General features: G+C 35.9%; 2 protein-coding genes across 12 annotated transcripts in view; both read left to right on the top strand.

Annotated features, from left to right (window-relative positions):
- Nucleotides 1-1,630, top strand: part of LOC105175995 (SRSF protein kinase 1) — a 5,402-nt gene extending 3,772 nt beyond the window's left edge. For both annotated transcript variants that reach the window (XM_011098656.2, XM_011098655.2), the window contains exons 3-4: nt 1,053-1,100; nt 1,179-1,630. In XM_011098656.2, the coding sequence (XP_011096958.1) occupies nt 1,053-1,100; nt 1,179-1,415 (285 nt within the window). In that variant the 3' untranslated portion in view covers nt 1,416-1,630. The remainder of the gene's footprint in view (nt 1-1,052; nt 1,101-1,178) is intronic.
- Nucleotides 4,015-21,875, top strand: LOC105175994 (DNA mismatch repair protein MLH3). 10 transcript variants are annotated; one of them, XR_002288223.1, is made up of 27 exons: nt 4,021-4,397; nt 4,967-5,102; nt 5,745-5,796; nt 6,120-6,167; nt 8,291-8,445; nt 8,539-8,596; nt 13,729-13,786; nt 13,896-13,988; nt 14,149-14,314; nt 14,393-14,408; nt 14,510-14,733; nt 15,200-15,269; nt 15,357-15,419; nt 16,519-17,898; nt 17,987-18,113; nt 18,188-18,276; nt 18,518-18,588; nt 18,702-18,899; nt 19,740-19,784; nt 19,848-19,901; nt 20,008-20,114; nt 20,319-20,367; nt 20,544-20,603; nt 20,718-20,790; nt 20,976-21,061; nt 21,170-21,409; nt 21,508-21,875. XR_002288223.1 is itself a non-coding variant. In XM_020698635.1 (26 exons), the coding sequence occupies exons 2-26, from the start codon at nt 4,977-4,979 to the stop codon at nt 21,326-21,328; spliced, it is 3,582 nt and encodes a 1,193-aa protein (XP_020554294.1). In that variant the 5' UTR covers nt 4,020-4,397; nt 4,967-4,976; the 3' UTR covers nt 21,329-21,875. The 10 variants fall into 10 exon arrangements, 6 of the variants coding, with proteins under 6 accessions (XP_020554294.1, XP_011096951.1, XP_011096952.1 ...); XR_002288224.1 differs by lacking the exon at nt 21,508-21,875 and having other exon boundaries at nt 4,016-4,397; nt 20,701-20,790; nt 21,170-21,224; XM_020698635.1 differs by having other exon boundaries at nt 4,020-4,397; nt 8,336-8,445; nt 21,170-21,875.

Raw genomic sequence — 22,170 nt, 5'->3', positions numbered from 1 at the left:
CCCTCCAGTGTCTAGATCAACCTCCCCCCTTCCCCTCCTCCTTCCCCGTCGCCACACCCTTTCTCTGCCCAGATCAACGCGCCCCTTACTCGCGCCCAGATGTGATGCGACCTCCTCCACTTAGTCTCTCTTCTCTCTCTCTATATATATATATAACTATATATAATTACATGTATATATATTAATAATATTTATTATAAACATATAAATTCAAATTTAATTATGTTAAATGTATAATTTTAATTTTATTACTTTAAAGTTTAAACCATTGATTTAAATTTAGATAAAATCTACACCATTGATTTATTAGTTAAATTCAGACCACAAATTGATCAAGATCCAACAATTACTAAATAAGAACATATATGTTATTTTAAATTCTAAATAAAAAAATTCCCTTGTGATTCACAAAACGCGTTAAGGGGGTAAATTCCTCTATTTCTGATAATACAAGAGGGTAAATTATTATTTTATTTTTCACAGGGAGATAAATTGCTCATTTCCATTAACACATGGGTAAATTGCATTTAAACCTTACATATAAGCTCTCATTATTGAAAAATTATCAATATCTTTTAATGTTTGATGAAATCATATAATCCTTGGATGGAGGCCCAAAATTGTCAACTTTTCTCTTACTGTACTTATTTAAAAAAAAAATGGAAAATTATAAAAAGTTGCATGAGGTAAATAGAAAAATTCAAAAAACTACATAAAAAAAATTGTTCACTTAGCTCATAAAAGAATTTCAAAAAATTTAAAGAATAGGTAAAATTATAATACATAATTCACAAAGGCATTTCCACTACAGAAAAATTGATGAAAACCTAATAAAAATTAACAGATTGGTCCAGCTGTTATACGATCGTTAAAATCATGGGTATTGGCAATTTATCAGAAAACAAGAATGTATTACTAATTATGCCAAATCTTAACGGAAGTTATTGTATTTCACCCTAAAAACCACAATAAGTTATTATTTAAATTTTTTGAAAATTTTAAAGAAGTGGTAGCAATTGGTTTCTCATTAACTTACATGTTTTATGGTGTAGGATCACCTTGCTTTGATGATGGAGCTCCTTGGAAAGATCCCTCGCAAGGTAAAAATGCATTTGCCTTTTCTCTTTCTTATTAATCTAAAATGCATGTCATGGAATTGCTAACTCCAAATTCTTAAGATGACCGCATGTGGGGCTCGATCCAAGGATTATTTCAACAAATATGGTGATCTAAAGAGGATTCGGAGATTGAAGAACTTGTCTTTGGAGAAACTACTTGTTGAAAAATATACGTTTTCCGTGACTGATGCTCATGAATTTGTTGGTTTTCTTTGTCCCTTACTTGATTTTGACCCAGAGAAGCGACCAACTGCTCAACAGTGCCTACAACACCCTTGGCTTAATATCAGTAGTTAGAAATACAATGAGGGCAAAGAAGAATACTAGAATCTGCCTTCAAATTAGTCTGTGAAGTATTGTAGGAAAGCAAATGCATTTTTCCACTTTGAATTTTGCTTCTTGTTTATTTTTTGGAGAGTTTAGAACTCTTTATGGCATTTGATTTTACTTAGCAAAGATCGATGTAGTTTAGTAGATGACTAGGATGGAAAGATGATACCTTGTGAAGTAATTGATATCAAAATCCAAATCATAAAGATTTTGTATTATCCTTGCAAAATTAGTCTCATAATTTATGGTCTTTCATACTTGACCACATATTTTGGGATTTTCGAATTAACCCCTTTTTCGTTAAAAGTTGTAAAAAAAAAGTCCAAAAACATTGAAGAGAGAACCCCCCCCCCATCACCCACACACACAAACACTAACAGATGTTAATATTAACGGGTGACTATTTTTTTTACTTTAACTACTATGAATGGGAGAAATTGACTGAGAAATGGAGGTAAAAGAATGGATTCCATCGTTCTTAAGCCTGCCAAAGCAACATTATGTTTTCACCATTTTTCGCTACATCTTCATTTGCTGTTGTTTAGACAACCATAAAATAGATCAAAAAGGAGAATAACAAGAAACAAATGATCACAATTCATAAATGTCAAAATACTTCTTCAATTGTTTTGCCAAGTTACGAATGACAAAAGTAATCGCATCATTTCTCTACCATCAAAAACACTTGAACATGTCATCAAAGTGACTAATATATCCTTGACTGTTGACAAAAAAAGCATGGCATCCAACCTAATCATAATAATGCAAACACAAAGCACAATTGTTTTAGCAAAAAATAGGGTAAATTATATTTTTAGTCCCATAAGTGAACCTGTTTCCAATTTTAGTCCCATACTCAGGCCAATTCGTATATTTAGTCCCATATATGGATTTTTTTTTCAATTTCAGTACCAATTGGGGCATTCCGTTAATTTTTAACGTCTTTCGTTAGGTCGTTACTCACGTGATTTGCACGTGAGAAACTTACCTTCAAACCGCGGTGATTGAGAAGTAAAAACGCCCAAAATTGACCATAGTGAAAAACCCTAATTTCTTCCCCTTCGTTGCTGCCTTCCGTTCACCTGCTGCTTCGTTCACCTACTTCTTCGCAATGCTACGCTTCTCCGTGCTTCTTTGTGCTGCTGCGCAGCAGCACCTATTCCCTGCTTTGAAATTCTGCGAAGTGTCGGCCATTGTTGAAGGCAAGGTTTTGGTGAGCGTGGGTAACTGAAATGGCTCTATGCGACCCTAAAGAAAATGGAAACCCACCTTCCGATTACGGTATGTAGAACATTTGAACTGAAGTTGTTGTTTTTCCGCCTTAAATAGTAGATAGTGCAAGATGTACCTTTTTCTCTATTTATTTATTCTGACTGTGGTTCGATATGTACCTTTGTCTCTATTTTGCTGAAAAGAATCTTTGACCATGTGTTGGATTTTGGCTTTTTATGTTGTGGTTTCGTTAAAAAATTGACGCTTTATTGTTGCTTTCACATGGTGGTCCCTCACTTGATATATGTGTATATGTCCCTCACACGGTGCAGTGTAATTTTATAACTTTTTCTGCTATCACAACTGATACTTAGCTATTATTTCTATGGAAGACTCTTTTTTGTAACTGGACAACATAAAAGAACACTGGTTTTGCATTTTTTGTTAATGCTGAGGAATGGAGTATTTGACGACTGAGAGAGAGAGTTTTGCATTGATCTGAATCATGAACAGAGAAGAATATTTGGTGAAATTCTTTCGTTTCAAGACATCTTGTTTTATAGGCATTAATAAGAATGTATTCTTGTTAAATGCTCCATTGGAAAAACAATTAGTGGAGAAAAGATGGCAACCCAACTTGGCCTGTGAATTTGCAGTTCATTAAGATTGTAGGTGGTCTGACTAGTATCACTATCATCAGAGATAGCGAGAGAGGGTGATGTGGAGATATTTTTTGTAGTTTAAAATTTTGATATGAGAACTACCATAATATGCACTCTAAAACAAAAAAGAACTACCAAAATATGCTAAATTTCTATTTGTAACCTCTATAAATTGAAGAAATTTTGTTAAAGCGAACGATCAATATTTTGGTAGATCTAGGGTTCTTTATTTTGGGTTTTGGGGCTCTACATATAAACAAAAAACGAGTAGTGATTTTCCCTCTAAATCCATATCAGTAGATGACCTGCATGCCACCTTGTACTTATTTATTTATTTTTTAAATCTCAAGCATTTTTCATGTCAACTTCAAATAGCAAATAATATTTCAGCTCTAATTTAAAAGTGCATGCGAGCTCCATACTCAATTTTTCGAAACAAGTTAGGTCAAATTTCGACGATTGGTATATAAATCAGATGACATTCTTGATAAAAATACATAGATAACTTCATTTTCAAACACAAAACAACCTTTATTTTTATAATTAATATAGATTTCATGCATTTTTTCCCACTAACATCTTTTCATTATCATTTCTTACTACCATTTTTTTTATAAATTTAATATAATTATTTTGTATATGGTTTATTAAATAATAATATTTTATTTTTAAAATAATTTAAAGAATTACGCATCCGGACACAATTTACAAGTAAAGTATGATCTTAAAAAAAAGTAAATTACTAGCAAAATACAATTTCAAAACAAATTTACTTCCAATTCAAAACCATAAACCCCAGCGCGTAAGTAGTCTTCGCCGGCCGGTGGATGTGAAAGCAGCCATTGAACTCTAGGTCGCGGTTTGCTGATTACTGCAGAATTTGGAGCTTGTCCATCGTGGAGTCTCGTGGGGCCCGACGGCACGCAATGGGTACTACAGTCAGCTGGCCGTGAGTGGGGGACTGGCTTTTGTCGGAGGCGTTGGAGCTTGATGGTGGCGGATGAAGTGTAGCGAATCGCTGAGTAGGCGGTCGATGCGGCGTAATTGCTTTTCTGTTTGTTCCCTCGAGCTAATTGTATGTAAATGAATGAAATTATGCAAATTGACATGGCTATTTATAAGACGTAGAGTCAAATTCAAAATTTGAATATCAGGACACGAAAAGCTACTCAGACCATTTTGGCTCCACGGGTATGAGCTTTTTTAGATTTACATCTAACCTTGGTTTAGAGTCTGGAGGTTCAAAAAATTTGAAGAATAAATAAATAAAGAAAAACTGACATATACCGTATCACCTGCTAAGTGGCGTTGGGATAACCCGCTTGGGTGGAATTGAATAAGCCCCCCATTTGATAGTCCTGCAGTTTCAAATGACACGGTTGAGTCCTTGTCCTCCTTTTTAATCATTTTGGATATGATGAATTCGCAACTTAGATATGATGGCTATTTCTTTAGAACTTCCAAATTGGGTACGGGAACAATTCATTGATTGGTTGGGAAGTTCATATGTTACTGTAATTGTGTGGAGAAACATAGAGCATGATGCATTTGCAGTATTATGGTATATTTCATTTATGACTGTTCATGTGGTAGATTGTGCTTTCTTTGTCTCATTATTCTCAAGTTTCAAAGAACTTGCTTTAGGTATATTCAGATGAGGAATATTAAACGGTTGCCTGAGGCTATCCATAGCTCTGTGCGTTCGGGGGTTGTGATTGCTGATTTGACAAGGATTGTTGAAGAGCTGGTTTTTAACAGCCTTGATGCAGGTGCTACAAAGGTAAGTTAATTGTAAAGTTCCTGCATTAGAAGTATGACGTTGTTGCTAAATATTTAGGAACAGTAGGTTTGAAAAATGTAACTGTTGCTGCTTTTCTTTTGTGTTGAAAAGTGCAAGTTATCAACTGATTGTATTGACAAGAAATGTGATTAGTTAGTGAGAGAGTTTCTATAGAAGTGGTTTTATTCCTTAAATTCTGTTTCCGTCATTCTATGTCTTTGGTCACATTAAAAATGGTTATACTGGAGGAAAGGACTTTGTTGATGGTGTTGCTTGACTATACAAGTGGATTGTCGGATGTTACTGTACAGTCGGATGTTACTGTACAGTAGGATGTTGATGGGATGAAAGAGGGTTGTTTGATGATCATAATTAATTTCTTTAGGAATAAGAGGGAGAACAAATATGTTTGTCCTGCATTGTGTTGCCTCCCACCCCCTCTCTCTTTCTCTCTCTTGCTCTGACTTTCTGCCATGGTGGTTATTTGACTCTGAGGACTATAGTGTGGGACTATGTCTCCTGGTGTTGGAATGTATATCATTGCAACTGTGAATTTTCTGTTTTCAGGTTCATATAGTCATTTTATCATCCATCCTGATAAAGATAATTTACTCTCCAATCTTACTCCAATTGCTTCACTAGGTTTCCATTGCAGTCGGGGTCGGTAGCAGCTATGTTAAAGTAGTGGATAATGGTAAGTTCTGTATCTACTTTTGGCTCTATTCTGTTGACGGCTGTGGCTGGGAAGGGAAATGAGGGGAGATTTTGTCACTTCTATATTCAGACAAGTAAAACAGAAGGGAAGAGAGTGCTTAATAAGTTGTATTCTTTGTGAATTTTCAAAACGTTGGTTGCATCATACTCTCTCGGATGATTACAATTTTATTTCCCTTGTCGTCCCCCCAAAAGTTACTGAGCTAGGTAAAACATTTCTGCAATAAAATTATAAATTCATCCACATTTCCTTTTTCCCTTATGATTAACATTGTGCTTGTGCATAAATTTATGTTTTTGTAGGATCTGGTATCACACGGGATGGATTGGTTCTGTTAGGAGAAAGACACGGTAACATTCTCCTCTTGTTTGATGCCTTCATCTATATGACTGTAACTTTATGTATGACTATGTTCTTGTGAATAAAAATGATGCTGCAAAAGATACTAATTGTTTTATATTTATGTTGTTCGTTCTTGGAGGAATGAAGGCTAGACTTTTTCTTCAAGTTAGAGCAATTTATTAATGCAAAAGCAAGCACAAAACATGGTGGAAAGTGCAGCCATATATATCTGATTTTCTTCACCCCTTCACCTTACATTTCAACCATAATACAAGGCTTCTTACAGGTGAAGCCTGCAAACCTTTTGCAAAATGATAGCGAATGTATGGCATATCTACTAGCATGCTTTACTAGAAAGAATAGCAACTTTACTAGCATGCCAAATTAATTCATAGCTCAAATATTCTATGCCTAGCTTTTCTATTCGTTGATTTACATCACTACAAGTGGTGCTTTTCAGGATATTACTTTCTACATTGTCACCGCTAATATCATGGGGCATTTATCCAAGAACTTCTCTCAGTTTTAGTAGTTTCTACTGGAAGAGCCTTGGTTAGGATGTTAGAGATTTGAATTTTGATCACAAAACACAAGCTCCACTTATTATCTTCAATTGCTTTTCTGAAATGATAGTTTACAGCAATGTACTATGTTTGATTTTGAAAACCATATATATTCCTGCAGCAATTGTTGGTTTATGGTCAGAAAATAATCCAACAATTTGCTTCATCTCAGCATCTTCAAGAACTCTTTTCAACCAAAGGGCTTGAAAAATTACCATTCTAGCTAAAACATATTTAACATCTATAAAGGATTGAACATTGGCTGTAGCTCGTTTTAGGTTCAGGAAAACACACTTGAACCAAGTGAAAGTGTATCATTGCAAGTAGCCTTTGTATCACCAAGCGACTTCTATTACTGTCATAATTTCTCACTAATTTCAATTTGGAGTCTCCTACATTTGATGCCAAATTTGGTTGTACCTTTGATGTTGACTTTGATACATCTCAACACTCTTTTTCCCTCGTCTATAGTAGCTCTATTTTGATTTCCGGCAGACGGCATAACAGTTGCATGGTTTGTGATATAAGATAGAATAAGGACAATCAATGAGGCAATGCCAATCTTGTCTTAGAGAAGCATATAGCATTTTGGCATGATTGGTATGTAGAAATAGAATTAAGTGGGTACCAATCAATTTAGGAACTGAATAATGATGATAAAAGATTATATTTGCATAGCATATCCTATGATTGATATGTGCAAGGAAAGAAGGCAATGGAATTGTCATTTGTTAGTTGATTCGTTCACATGATGGGTAATTAGAAAAGAATGGATGGTAATTGAATGAAATTACTATCATGACAAATTTACCCTTTAGCAAATTTTTTGACAATAATTACTTATTCATATTCTATTTAAATTGAGTAGGATGAATCAACTCTATAATATTAGTAATTTAAAAACAATTGTAGAAGATTATAAGCAATTTATAAAACATCCCATATGTTATTAAAAAAGAATATATGAGAAAAGATTCATTTCTTTACTTGAGAAATAATTTGTTCAACAAGTACATTGATAGTATTTGCAAAACGAAATATATTGATCCAAACAACCAACTTGGAATGGTTATTACCATGCGTAGCAGAGGAAATGACAAATCTCATATCTTTTGAAATGTACTAGATTTGGAAATACCATATTCATTCCCATTCTATTCCTACATGCCGATCATGCCCTTGTACATTCACCAACACAAAACAGGATAATATTAGACTGTGAACCTTTCTTTCTTTATAAATCCATTTCACAAGAGACGACTTTATCAATGCTAAGCCAAAACAAGGATAATGAGGCAATGCTAATTTTTTCTCTGAGGAAGTATGGAATTTATAGATTCACCAACACAAGGAAGCATGAGATTGAACCAGACTGGAAACTTTCTTTCTAATCCATTTCAGACCAACTTCCTTATTCACTAGTCTCTTAACCAACTCCTACAGTTTATTCTTTTCAAGGACATTGATTGCTATCTGTGTTTTAGAACATTTACGTAATCTATTACGATTTCTTATTTGCCCTCTCACTTCTATATTTGTCCAATTTTGTTATGTTTTGCTCAAAATAGCAACCTCAAAAGTTGATCACTTGGCTGTGATGGATGCTGGTACAGAGAGCTTTGACTTTCATGGAGAAGCTCTGTGCTCTATTTCAGATGTTTCTTTGTTGGAGATTGTGACAAAAGCACGGGGAAAGCCAAATGGATATAGAAAGATAATGAAGGTGCAGGGATCATCAATCAGTCTCAGTTATATAGTATACATCTACTTTCAGGAAACTATTCTTTTTGGTTAATCGACTCTTATTCTTTTGCAGAGCTCTAAGTGTTTGTTCCTTGGGATCAGTGATGATAGACAAGACACAGGCACTACAGGTGATCTTCTTATGGTTCATCAGTGTTAGCTGCTGAGTAACATTTGTATTAATTCTAATAACTTACCCCACAATTCTTTTTCCTTATTCTGTTACAATATCTACTAGTAGTTTTTAACTTAATTAGACGACTTGTATCAAGCTGAAAAATATAATAACAATCAGATAAAGAAAGGAACACTCACCCCAAAGTAAACAAAGAAAAAAGAAAAAAGATTGTTCGCTTCTGCAGCACATTTTTATTTGTTATTTTGTTTCTTCCAAGTACGGACCATTATGCTTCCCTCAAAGTACCTAATGATGAGTCAGAATAAAAAAGTTGGATACCTGTAGTGCTAGATATGTTCTTAATTTCAATTCATGTTAGTTTGGTAGCTGCACAAAGTACTTGGACTAGATGATATGGGTGTTTCAATAAAGCATCCCACTTCTTATAGTTGTTTGTAAAAGTGGGTCTTTTATTTCATGACAGAATTCCTGTGCTCGCCAATGCCAAATCATGAACTATATTACCTGACTTTTTTTTTCATGATTTTTCTTTTAAATTATACTTTGGATGTATCTATTCTAATTCTTTAAAGAAAAGGCACATTTGCACTTAAGAATGCAATTTTGGTACGTATAGGCGTAGCCAGATCACTTGTGTGCAACCATATCTCTAGATAAATTTGAAAAGTGTTAGTGGGTGATAGCAATCCAATACCCAGCCTCCCACTTGTTCTCTATACCACTCCAGCTTCCACTTTACCCACTTTCTTGATATTATTAAGTGAGGGGTGTCTAACAAGATGGAAATTTTTTTTGTGTATGCTGTATTCAGTGTAATACCTCTTTTATGCCCACATAGAGAGCCTAAGACCTAGGAAAAAGAATCAATCAAATCCCCATATATTCCTAAAATCAACTTATTATACATTTACAAATCTCCTATATTAGCCTTCATTTCTACAACACTCCCACGCAAGTTGCATGTTGATATTAATTAGGCCTAGCTTGTTACAGAAATAATCAACCGCGGTCCCAATTAGAGCCTTTGTAGAAAGATTTCTGAGTTGATCTCCTGCTTTCACATATCCGTAGAGATCACATTTTCCTGCACCTCTTCTTTAACAAACTGACGAACAATTTTGATATGTTCAGTTCGTTCATGAAACACTGGATTAGTCACTGTGAAGAGCAGCTTGGTTACCGCAGTATGGCTTACTGATGTTGAAACTTTAAGGCCAATCTGATATATCCACTTTATTTTGCTTTCGTATTGTTACATTGCTCTCTGCAATAGCACTAGATTGTCAAAGGTCATTCTGCTTCTTACTCCTGTAGGAGACCAATTTGTTTGGTTTATTTTTAAAGTATTTCTTTGATTTATAAAGAGAGAACCATGAAGATATATAAGCGTATGCATTTTTGGGGGTTTTTACTATGTTTAGTTTTGTATTTTGTATTTACGGGTGATGAATAAGTATAAAGTAAACTCCCTAATTGTTTGTTTTATAAAAATTTAAGCAAACACTCGTGATGTTCTTTTATTGTTTCGGATATGAGTTGAAAATAAAAACAAACTAAGCACAAGTTTCATCCAACAAAAACACAATGAAATCTACTACCTTTTGAGACTGTTATAGCCTGCACAATCCGCATTTGAGAAGCATTCAGTATTTGTAGGTCTGTGATCCTTGTAGAGTATTCCTCATGCAGGAGCTCCCTTTATTTAACAGAAGATTTATTCCGGCTCAGTCAAGTGATGAATTGTTGGAGAGGAGATGTATTGGCTCAGAACACTAACTAAATAGCCAATGTTAGAGCGAGTTATTAGATATCCTCCTATACTTCTCAAGTTCTTCAACAAGTTTCCCATCTTTCCTGAGCTGCAGATCAGGAGACATTGGAACGCTGCATTTTTAGCTCCCAATTTTCTAGTTTTAGCCAACAAATCAGGTACGTATTTTCTCTAGATAGAACAATGCCCTTTTTGCTTCTCACCACCTCGACTCCTAAAATGTACTTTAGTACTCCTAGATCTTTAATGTGAAACTAACCATGAAGGATAGGAAGGTATTCAGAGATGAAATTCCCATGGACCATGGTAGGATTGCTTGTAGTGATAATGTCATCTACATACACAACGAGGACAATTTCCAAATACAGATTGTTTATAGAAATCAGAGTGGTGAGATTTGCTCTTGCTTGAACAAAAGTTTTCTATGGTCAGACAGAATCTCCAAACCATGTTTGAGGACTTTGTTTGACCCCATATAAGAACTTCTGAAGATGGCAGACTTTCCCAAACTACCAATGAGCAATAAACTTGGGGTGGTTGCTCCATATAGACTTCTGTAATTTATTCTGCAACTTCAGTTAAGTTTGTTTGGTATGATTAGGTCCAGGATAATAATAATAGACAACATCCCCTATCTAGGTTCCGATTGTCCCGGCTTATTGTGGCCCTTTCTCTATTGCTGTTTCTTTGAGTGTTACGACTGAGAAGTGCACTTGACTACTGGGGTGATAAAATTTCCAAAAAGCTGGTGTATATACGAAGTACTTCGATAAAAGCTTCATGCAAGGAAAAGATTTCAACATTAGGAAGAATTTAGAATTTAACAATATCAAACTAGGAAGTAGGCCCTGCTAAAAACTCAGGACTACAGTCTGTTCCCGTTGAAACCGTTGGATTTTAAAATCAGTACTAGGAGGTAATAACATATCCAATTCCTCAGATTTTTTCTTGAAATTCATAAAATAATCCTGAAGAGACTTATCATGTTGTTCAGCAAGACAAAACCTCTTGCATACTTCATAGTTTGGGAAATGTTTCCCTTCCAGAATACATAATTGAATATTGCATGAGGTCCTTGACATACACACAATGATTATTCAAACAAACATTCTCAGAACAATCAAATTTTGATATGTAGAAACAACCTAGTATCATCCGTGAGCCATTCTTGGCAAGACTTACCAGTTTGGGTATCATCAGTGAGATTATCTTTAAAAATGCTGTTTTAAGTAAATTCAAACATTATTACACCAATCCAAATAATTGAGACCAGTTAGTTTATGTCTAGACATTACTGGAACTACTTCATAACTATAGTCTTTTGTTTTTCGTCTGTTGAGAAAACACAACCCCTCTCATGCAGGTTTACCAACATAGAAAAGGAAAAAAAGGCCTTAGAGAACAGAAAGAATGCAAGTCAGGACCAAGAAATAATAAATGACAATCTGAAATTTAAGCTGCCCAAAAATTGAGCGTAGGTAGAGGTCGGTCTCCATAAGGTGCCGCCAAAGGAGGTTACTGGAGGTTAGGCGCTGCTCCACGTGCTTTGATGTGCCTGCATGCGGAGAACAGGCGAATTGTAATTGTGAGCATCACAATCATGCACTAGGTTGTGATGGCGGCCGGATTTTGGGGAACTGCCAATCTGAATGCTGCATTCCTCTCTGGACTGGCGGTGACGTTTGATGGACATCTGATGTTGCTATCCAATTCCGTCTCCAATTGGGGCTCTCTTGGGCAGTGTTTCTGCACTCTTTATCAGAAACTAGAAGGGTTGCACAATTGGGCACCCAAGGATCGAATGCTACAGGTTACAGGCCATGCAGATTTGCTCCGATACCATGTAAAATAAGATGGGAAAGTATAAGTGTATACAACTATTTATATATATGAAAGAGCATAAATTAGGAAATAGGATCAATCAAAACCGTATAATTATTCCTAACTTGATTCCGATACCTTTAAATCTTGTATTATACACCTTCCTTTTCTGCGACGGAAGTGGAAAGGTGTGACTATGTATAATTTCATGATGCGAGTTACACGCCCCAGAACTGGTGGGACTAGGATAAAGTTGCGGAGATGTGCTTTTGAGATTTCTGTGAATCAAATAAGTAAGATGAGTATGACCACCTCCTATGGCTATTATCAGTCAAAAGTGAAATTGATGTTAAATTCATTTGAAACACCTTATATCAATGCACAATAAAACTTAGTTCACTTTGAGGTCCAAAGAAGGCATTTATCCACTCCCGACTCCACAGACAGGTAATCCTGTCAAAAGATCAAAAGCCTGATGAACTAAGGAGTAAGGGCCAGATTGAATTATTTTCCTCATGTTGATTTAAGAAATCAATTCTTTAAGACGTGAGATTAGTCAAATTCTACAAGCACACATTTTTCATTTATCAAAAGGCATTTTGATGTTTGCTTTTTCTTTACCTACATAACTGTAATTGATTATCCAAATAATCAAGTCCTGCAGGGGCTTTTTTATTCAATTTTTTAAATCTAACCAAACAGCTTACTGGATTAAAACCTATTAACTTTATAGGTTTGATCGAGCAGACATGTTTAGGCAATTGCGATGAATGTTTTGTCATGCAATTTGTCTCTTGCCACTAGAAATAGCACTGAGATGAAGATTTCAACATGCTGTACTGTCTTATGAAGCTGCATTTTATTCTTTTTGAGGACAATGAATATAACCTTACTGCTTTGGCTAAGTAAATTATAAGATCTAACTCCATTAATTCATTGCTATACCAGAATTCTCTTTCAATCGAGATTGTATAGCTTCACTATTCCTTCCATCATAGTTATGGTGCCTTTGGGAACAGATAAAGAAATGAAAAAGGCTCTTGATGTATAAAGCTGAAAGAACAATTTAATTAAGTAGCAAAACTTGGTCAATATGCAGCTAATTAGCAGAGCAAGTGTACCGAGAGGGGATTTTAGATGAGAAAAACTCTGAAGAATGATGTTTCTTAATGACGATGCAATTCCTTTGGGTGAACTAGTAACCTAGAATCGACCTATTTAGCACCTCACAAAATTCTTGCCACATCTATCAGGAGAAAAACACAGCAACGGACCATCTACAAGAAAGCTGAATGAGTTCAAATATCTTGTAAAATGTTAATGCTCTTGCATCTCATAGGAAAGTCAAGGATTGCATCTGATGCCATTTGCGTACATGTTTTTGTTTCTTAGATAGTGGCCAATTCTCATATTTACTAATACGGGTTGGACACATTTTGGTTGAGCCTGGTTGTAATTATCACCTGTTCTTTATTAGCCACATGGAGTTAATTTCATTTACTCTATATTTTCTTGGCTTTTGTTATTTGCAGTCACTGTCCGTGATATATTTTACAATCAACCAGTTCGAAGGAAGCACATGGAGTCCAGGTTCATTTGGCGAATGACAATCTGCTTTTCTGTTTTAACAATTTAGAGTTGGTTCATTTGCCTTTTGCATAACTCGTGGTTGTTCTGATGCATATATATGAAATTGTAGCCCCAAGAAAGCATTGGATTCAATCAAAATGAGTGTGCTGAGAATTGCCCTTGTTCATGTTAATGTTTGCTTCAAAGTTATGGATGTGGAGAGGTATCATCCTTCTTCACCTTCTACCTATAACTATTTAAAGGTATTTTCATACTTGGTTCCTCAAAGTGATGCACACATGAGCAGCCATTGGACCTTTCTTCTCCACCTTTGACATATACCTCTCTTAGGTTATTCTCACATTATGCTCCTTCAACTGCAGTGCAGATGAGCTGCTTCATACCGTGCCTTCATCTTCTCCGCTGCCAATACTTTCTAGTAATTTCGGGATTGAGGACTCAGTTAGTTTCTACAAAGTGAACTTGTCTGATGGTGAATTGAAGCTTTCTGGGTATATTTCTGATCCTCGTGAAATTTTCTCTCTGAAGGTATGGTTTTTCATTTGTTTCTTGGCCATGCAATATATAGAAGCTTCTCCTTTTTGATGGATGGTTGCTTGCATGCAGGCAATCCAGTATGCTTGTATCCATGCCTCTGAGGATCCTGAAGAGTTTTTATATGGTTGAAACTGATATACGGAAGATATCATATATTTTGTTTGTTTTTCTTAATCATAGATGCAGACATCAACTCAAGATTTATCTGCAAAGGACCAATACATAAACTAGTGAATAATTTGGCTGCTAAATTTGATTTATCAAGTTGCTGGCAGCCCACCAATATATACCAAAACAAGAAGCGAAATAAGTATGATCTGTCTCCAACATTCATTCTCAATTTACACTGCCCGAGATCTTATTATGATATAGTGGCTTCTGAGCGGTCAAGGACCTCAGTGGAATTTAAGGTAGTACATGGTACTGACACGAATTCTTTAGTTTATGTTAGGTTTGAAATTTTTCAATGCATCTGGCTGAAATCAGTGCCCATGCCTTTCAGTTTTTTGCTGCCAATATGTCATGGGAGTGCATATAGTTGTCAGATTGTATGTGATGTTCTGTATGGATATGCTCTTTGTTTATCTGCTTGAGAAAATGCTGGCTAGTTCACTGGTCAGGATTAGTATGGAGTTCAAGTCATCTGTTTTGATTTCATGGGGAGGCTACTTCAACCTTGTTCTGGGACTTTACTCCATCTGCGGATATGCTTTTTGTTGAACTGTTGGGAATGCTTGACATGTTACCTTCATTGCTTCCCTTTTAGCAATTTTTCTGTCCATGAAAGATATCTGAACTCTTTGTTGATGAAATTTGATCAAGTATTTGCAGATGATCCCTGTATTTGTCACTTTGATATCCACTTTTCTGTATCAGGATTGGGGTCCTGTACTTGCTTTCATTGAGATTGGCATTATGCGTCTTTGGGCCGAAAATATCTATCATGGTAATGGACCTTGTCTGATGAAACATACAATAAGCTTTTCATAAGTTATGTTTGTGTCTTCAAGGAGAGATTTATTTGCCATGGCAGAGATTCCTTCTCAATTCTCCAACAAAGTCTTGTCCGGTACCTATTTGCAATCAACCAATACAGGTTCACCTTTTCATCTTCATTTTTAGTGCCATCTGGATTTTTCTCAAAATTAAACAACAAAGACTCCGTTCTTTCTAGAATATGTCGTCATACTTTAATCTTAGTTAATCACTCCTGATTATATCCTGAAACCATCTAAATGTCTTGTGATGCTGGATCATCTTGCAATCTTCATTGACAGGGTTGTGCTCTAACCATCTTATCAGTCTGGTCCATCGAAGAATAGCCTTTTCTTTTGCTACACATACACTATTCTGCCCCTACTCTAACGTTGTTGTCTTCCTTTAAGTCTACTTTGACATTTTTGTCTTAAAACACACTTAATTTATTTACAGATTCTTATGGGTGGATATAAGGTTGAATGTCTTGCAGAGGTGTATTCAAAATTTCACTTTTAATCTTGAAGGAAACTGGTCACTGCAGTTGTAAAAAATCTCAAAGGCATTTCTTAAGCAAACCTACCTAATCCTTTAGTTGAAAATGTATCTATATGAGCCACCTTGCTGGTCATCTTTCTTAAGTGCGGAGTATTTTCTTATAGGATCGTTGTGACCTCCCAATATATATGCCTCGTTCCAAGTGTGTCTCACTCCATGTACATATTCCTACTCTGGTAGAAATTAAATCCTTTAGTTTCAAGATGCTCCTACACAATTCAAGTAGAAAATAGCGTTTTTGATCTCGTCCATCACTAAGACATCATCTTGTAGAGGTACATATACTTTGTTGAGATTTTTCAGGGACTGTAATTAGTGTGGCAAAGCACTATTATAAATGAGATCAATGGGAGCATTGATCTTTATCTTCGCAATGGTTGTTTCCTGGTGTTATGTGGTTTCAGAGAATACCTTATTGGTGCTGATTGTTTGACAGTTGATTTACTTTCTGAAGCTCTTCTAGAATGGTGAATATGGAACTTGCTGTACAGTTATTAATCTCCTTTTCACTTCTCCCTTTTCCCCTTCCCCCTCGAAACTGGTTTATATTCTGTGCTAGATTCTCTTAAGTCGTGAGAATGAGAAGAAGGTAATATTCTAATATTCTTATTTCTTTTACTGCTCCAATTCGGTTGCTGATACTCTACATATACCGGAAAAAGATATGCCAAATACTTCTGATAGTGGAGAAAGGAGGTCCAGGAAACAGAACAGTGGACCTTCTCTAGATCTTTGCTGCCGACAGCGGAAGAAGCTATGCAAAAATTATGATAACATGCCTGTCCTGGAAGAATGTGTATCTTCACTTGGAAAACCTTTCAGAACAGTTTTTGAGCCTAAAAAGCATCAGATCGAGGCAGGTTTACAATCTGAAACTGACTACCTAAGTAGACAATTTGATAGATCTCTTGCTGGTTATGAAGCAAGTGCGAAGAAACAGATTGGGAGCTACCTATCTCCTTGCAATGTTTTGTCTCCACTGCATGTGGCATATGCATATGGTAGAAAAGAGGATGGCATATCATCCTCAGCTTCGAGGACCATCTTACCGGCATTTGATGATAACATATTAGTAGCGAGTGGGGTTGATGCTGATTGTCTTAAATTTAACGATGATATATATACTGTCAAGGATGCTGTCAAATCATTTATGAGGAATTGCTCCTTTGATAGAAGCTTTCTGGATGAAAAAAAATCACCTGCAAGAGGTGAAAGATTTGAATTTGAATGTGATGACCTCAGGACTGAAAACAAGTGGGTTGATTGTGATGATGGCAGGGTAGATCGAATTGATCTGCCCATTTGTGGAAGAGATATACATTGCAATGGAGCATCACCTTTTCAACCTTCTCCAGCGAGCAAATATGATATGCATGAAATCTCAAAGTTTCCTGTAAGAGACTCAGCAGAGACATCTTTGGTAATTAGAGATCTTCTACCTGACTCTTCTAGACGAGTTTGGAAATGTTCCAGTCGGCAGTCTTTGTGGTCTGGACCTTTAACAGGAGAAGAAAAATTTGGGATCAAGTTTCATGATGATGATGATGATACTCTTTGCAGAACATCAGTCAAAGGTTTCTCTGAATTTTGTAAACATGGGTATTCTGGTGAGAGAGATGCACTCAAATTCAGTAATTTGAACGCAAAAGATAGTTGGCAGCAGCAAAACTGCTCTTTTATGGTCTTTTCCCCTGATGAGAAGAGGGAATTTGGTGAATTTCATTTGGGAGAGTTTGACAAGATGTTCTCACCAAAGCCTGTCAAAAGAGTTAGTGAAACAGATTGGTCACCTTTAGGATCTTATGAAGAAAGTCTGGAAAATTACTCAGTGCCATCATTATATGGTGCTCTTCAATGGGAGCATGAATATGGACAACCTGATAGCAAGAATCAGGAGACAATGTTTAGCAGAAAGAAAAGCTCCACAAGAAGCCATTCAGCTCCACCAGTTTACAAAGGAAAGAAGAGATATTTGGACTTGACTGATTCTCCCACCATATTGTCGGCCAGAAGCAATTTCCAGAACACATGTGCCTCTATGGGTTTGCTCTCATTGCCAACTTTGTTCATTGGTTCAAATATAGAATTTTAAAAATATAGAAGGGAGAATTAATAGTCTATATTGTGCAGAGCCTAGCAACTCCAAGCATGCACAACTTCATGCAGAAGCTAGGAACTTGAAAAGTCAGAAATTATCTGGTAAACTCCACCAGTCTCCAATGGAAAGATCAGCCATTGATTGCTTCTTTGCTAAAAGGTTTGGATTCTTTGACATTATGAGAAATGTTCTGGATCAGATGTTAACTCTATCTAATTTTCTCTTTCTTGCAGACTAGATTTGGAAATGACTCCTGAAGTCGTCCCAGTTCAGCAGTGCAGATCATTAAAAGCAGAGGAATTTATGGACATGGGGGTCGAGGGTTAGTTTATTCTTTATGCCAAGAACAGCTTCCTTTTTGTTGTCTCCTCTGAGAAAGTTTTTGCCTCTTCTTGGAACATTTATGATTAGCATTTTGCTCCACAATTTACTGATACCTTTACCTAGCTCAATTACCTTCACTTTTGTGTGAGAAATTATTACTGCAACAAATCCAGAAAAAATATCAGAGTCTAAGTTGTCATGTATACAGGCCTTGGCAGTCATAGATTCTGTTTCTTCAGGTCTGGACTTGAAAGAAATTCAGGACTTCGACTCTAGGTGGAAGTGGCAGAAATGTTGTTTAACAGCTGCAGTTAAGTACCTTACCAAATGTCAAATTATGATTTATTCCTTGCGACTGCTTTTGTTATGCAACATGTTCTTTGATTCCGCTTTCAGTAAAATGTACTTTCTCATACTATACAGGGTGGAACTGTGCCAGATTTTAGCAAAAGTCAGGATACTGTCCTTGATATCTCCTCTGACATTTTGCACCTTGCTGGTGATCCTTTAGTTCCTAAATCCATTGATAGGACATCCCTTGAGGATGCCAAAGTTCTCAGTCAGGTTGATAAGAAATTCATTGCAGTTGTGGCAGGAAAAACACTTGCTATAATTGATCAGGTTGTTGCATTACCTGAAATCACTGCAGAAACATTTTTCTCCTCATCTCTTTTTGAATGGATTGTTTTGGTTTATCATTGAATTTACAATGTATGTTTAGTTTCATAAATATATATCTGCGATTTAGTCTTTTTCTTCTCGTACAAAGTATCCTGATGCCTGGCAATGACTTGAGTCATAAGCTAGAAAATTTTTGATAAAAGAGGTAACAAGGGAAGAGATCATAAAATATTTGAAGGCAATTCTGCCAATATTAACTTCACTCTCAGAGGAGCTTTGGTAATTTTTATTAACATAGTATTTCCAGAATTGTAACTTTTTAGTATTTTATTTCAGTCTGATTTAATGTGTTGGTGTCCTTTTCCAGTCAGGACAATTGGTCTTGAATTGGATATGTTTGGTCGTGATTTTTTTGATCGTAGTGCTTCCTAGTTGTTTTCCTGCTGTAATCAAGTATGAAGAAGTCTATAAATGTCTCTCACAGTTCAGATCATAAATAAGAGTTTCACCTTTTTATGATTTAATGTTGAGACTCCATCAACTTTCTTATTCTAAGCTTTTATTTCAGCTCCGTGTAGACTCCAAATGACATAATTTAATCATCTCATTCCTTCTTTTTCTTTTCTTATAATCTTTCCAACTTTTGTGGAGTATTGTTCAAGACAACCCTTTAAAAAAAGCGCCCAGCATTGTTTTAAGTAAAGGTATCCAATTAGGAATTAAATTGAGCACAAGCGCATTTGGATGTTTTCATGTAAATACATGCTTGCAGCAGAATCCAAATGGCTGAAAAGTCATAGACATAGACGAATTAACAAATGTATCTGTGGTTGTTTACAGCATGCTGCTGATGAAAGGATCAGACTCGAAGAGTTACGCCACAAGGTGAAATAATTATTTGATAAAAATGCTTTGTCAGTGTGTTTATTGATACAGTGAAACTATCAGGTGTTATCTGGCGAAATGAAGACAGTCACATATCTGGATGCTGAGCAAGAGTTGGTTTGTAATCTCCTTCTCATGCGACATCACCATGGTTTCTATAGCTCAAACCTGTCTTTCCCAAGTTCTTGTGGGATTTATTTTGATGTTCCAAAACTGTATACAGGTCTTGCCTGAAATTGGTCATCAGTTACTGCACAATTATGCTGAAGAAATTCAGACTTGGGGTTGGATCTGCAACATTCATTCACATGATGGAAGTTCCTTTGTGAAGTAATCATATTTCTATTTAATCAAAGTTTCATATACTTTACCTGCATAACTTTTAAGTGAAACACGTTATAGACCTTGTACCATTAAACAGATGCCTAAGCAGTTCCAAGCATTGTTACTACATTGGTTTCTACTGTTGCATTGTTTTCTAGCATCCAGGGATAAACTATGCTGACCTTATTATGATTGTGTGTTTGCATGCAGACATTTGGACTTTTTAAACAGGCAGCCAGCTATTGTTAAGCTTCTTGCGGTAAAGCTCTATCTTCTTTAGTACTTACAGTTTACTTGATGCCAACATCCATCGCATATTTCCTTCCCAGAATCTTTCTCATCTTATTCATAGCCTGATTTACTAGGTCCAATCTTGCTTATCTGTTGGGTTTTCGCCTCATCATCTTGTATAGCCTCTTAACCTCTTAATTTCAGGTGCCGTGCATTTTGGGTGTTAATTTAACTGATATTGATCTCCTAGAATTCCTTCAACAGGTAAATTTATTTGCTCGATTTTTCAGTTGCCTTTATGATTCCTTGACCCGAACTGCACTTGTCTTAATATCTCCGGGACCTCTTTTTTTACCCCCAGTGTGCTGTATCTTGTAGCTTGCTGATACAGATGGGTCATCAACCATTCCTCCATCTGTTCATCGTGTTCTGAATAACAAAGCATGCAGGGGTACGGTCCAAAATCAAAAGTGCTATCTAGACTCTTATGTTTTCTTAATGTAATTTGAGGAGTAGCCTGAGCGCTAAATGAGGCAAAGAAGATTTGTGAGAGAAAATAATGAAAGTGAGAAAATGGACTAGTGATGGGATTGGGGTTTCAAGTTTCTAGCTTTATTAATTAATATCATAATGCAGGGGCAATTATGTTTGGGGACACATTGCTGCCATCAGAATGTTCCCTCATAGTCGAGGAGCTGAAACGGACTTCACTTTGTTTCCAGGTGGGCCCAGTGATAATGAAGAAATTAGAGATTCTACCTTGTAAAGTACAATTGATGTGCGTGCATGCATGCATAATCCCAATTCACCTATCTCTTCATGTCTTGCAGTGTGCTCATGGGCGGCCGACTACTGTTCCTCTTGTCAGCCTGGATCTCTTGCATAACAAGATTGCCAAACTTGGATCACATGAGTCATGGCATGGGTTATGCCAACATGAACTCAGTTTAAATCGTAGTGTGCAACGTCTAAGGTCTGCCTTATGTTAATTTGGAATTCAATTTTCTCAACTGAAAGTTGAAATTACCTGAGTCAGACTGGCAGATGCTCGAAAGATTGTGTGAAATATGGTACACCTTATGTTGTTTCTTGCTGGAGGCATATGATGATTGTGGGCAATCCACATCTTCAAAAACATCATCTTAAAGATCAGAACTTTGTTTTACAGTTCCATTTGCAAGACGAAGTAAGAATGATGTGAAGGGCCTCCGTTTAGTATATGAAGTAGTTGCTTGTGGCCTTAAACGCCAATAACTCGTCCAAAAATTTCTGCAGAGTCTTTTTGGAAAAGCTGGTGAGTGGAAAAATTGTTCATGTCTGATGGGGTAATGCATATAGAAGCATGTTCTAGCTCTTTGCTTGTAAGCTACAGAATTGTGAAGATCACATATCTTTTTCAAGTATCATAATCATGCTTTATAGTTTGTATTTGTAGATCAGAGTTGGGGTAATATCTAATTGTATTATTTCTGAGGATTGTTATGCAGATATTTTCCAGGGCTACATCTCAATGGATGGATATAAATCCATATGTTATCATGCGTTTTATGTTGTGATTGTGCTATCTTCAATTTACAGGTTAAAATAGGCAATCGACCTGTTTTATCCTACTAGGAATAGAAATATACTTTTAGATGTGAATATAGTATTTATTAGTTTCTAAAGATATTAAACACATAGTTTTATTTATATTTCTACTATCGTATCATTAGTATATAAGTATTTAAAAAAATGATAGTAATATCTTATTATATAAATACTTGTAGGGCTGTGATTAATGGAACAATGTTTTATTTATAGAATTTTTTTATAATATTATTGTTACTATAAT

Source organism: Sesamum indicum, linkage group LG13 (genome assembly GCF_000512975.1).
Source record: "Sesamum indicum cultivar Zhongzhi No. 13 linkage group LG13, S_indicum_v1.0, whole genome shotgun sequence".
Taxonomy (NCBI): Eukaryota; Viridiplantae; Streptophyta; class Magnoliopsida; order Lamiales; family Pedaliaceae; genus Sesamum; species Sesamum indicum.
This window is presented reverse-complemented; position numbering and strand designations above follow the sequence as displayed.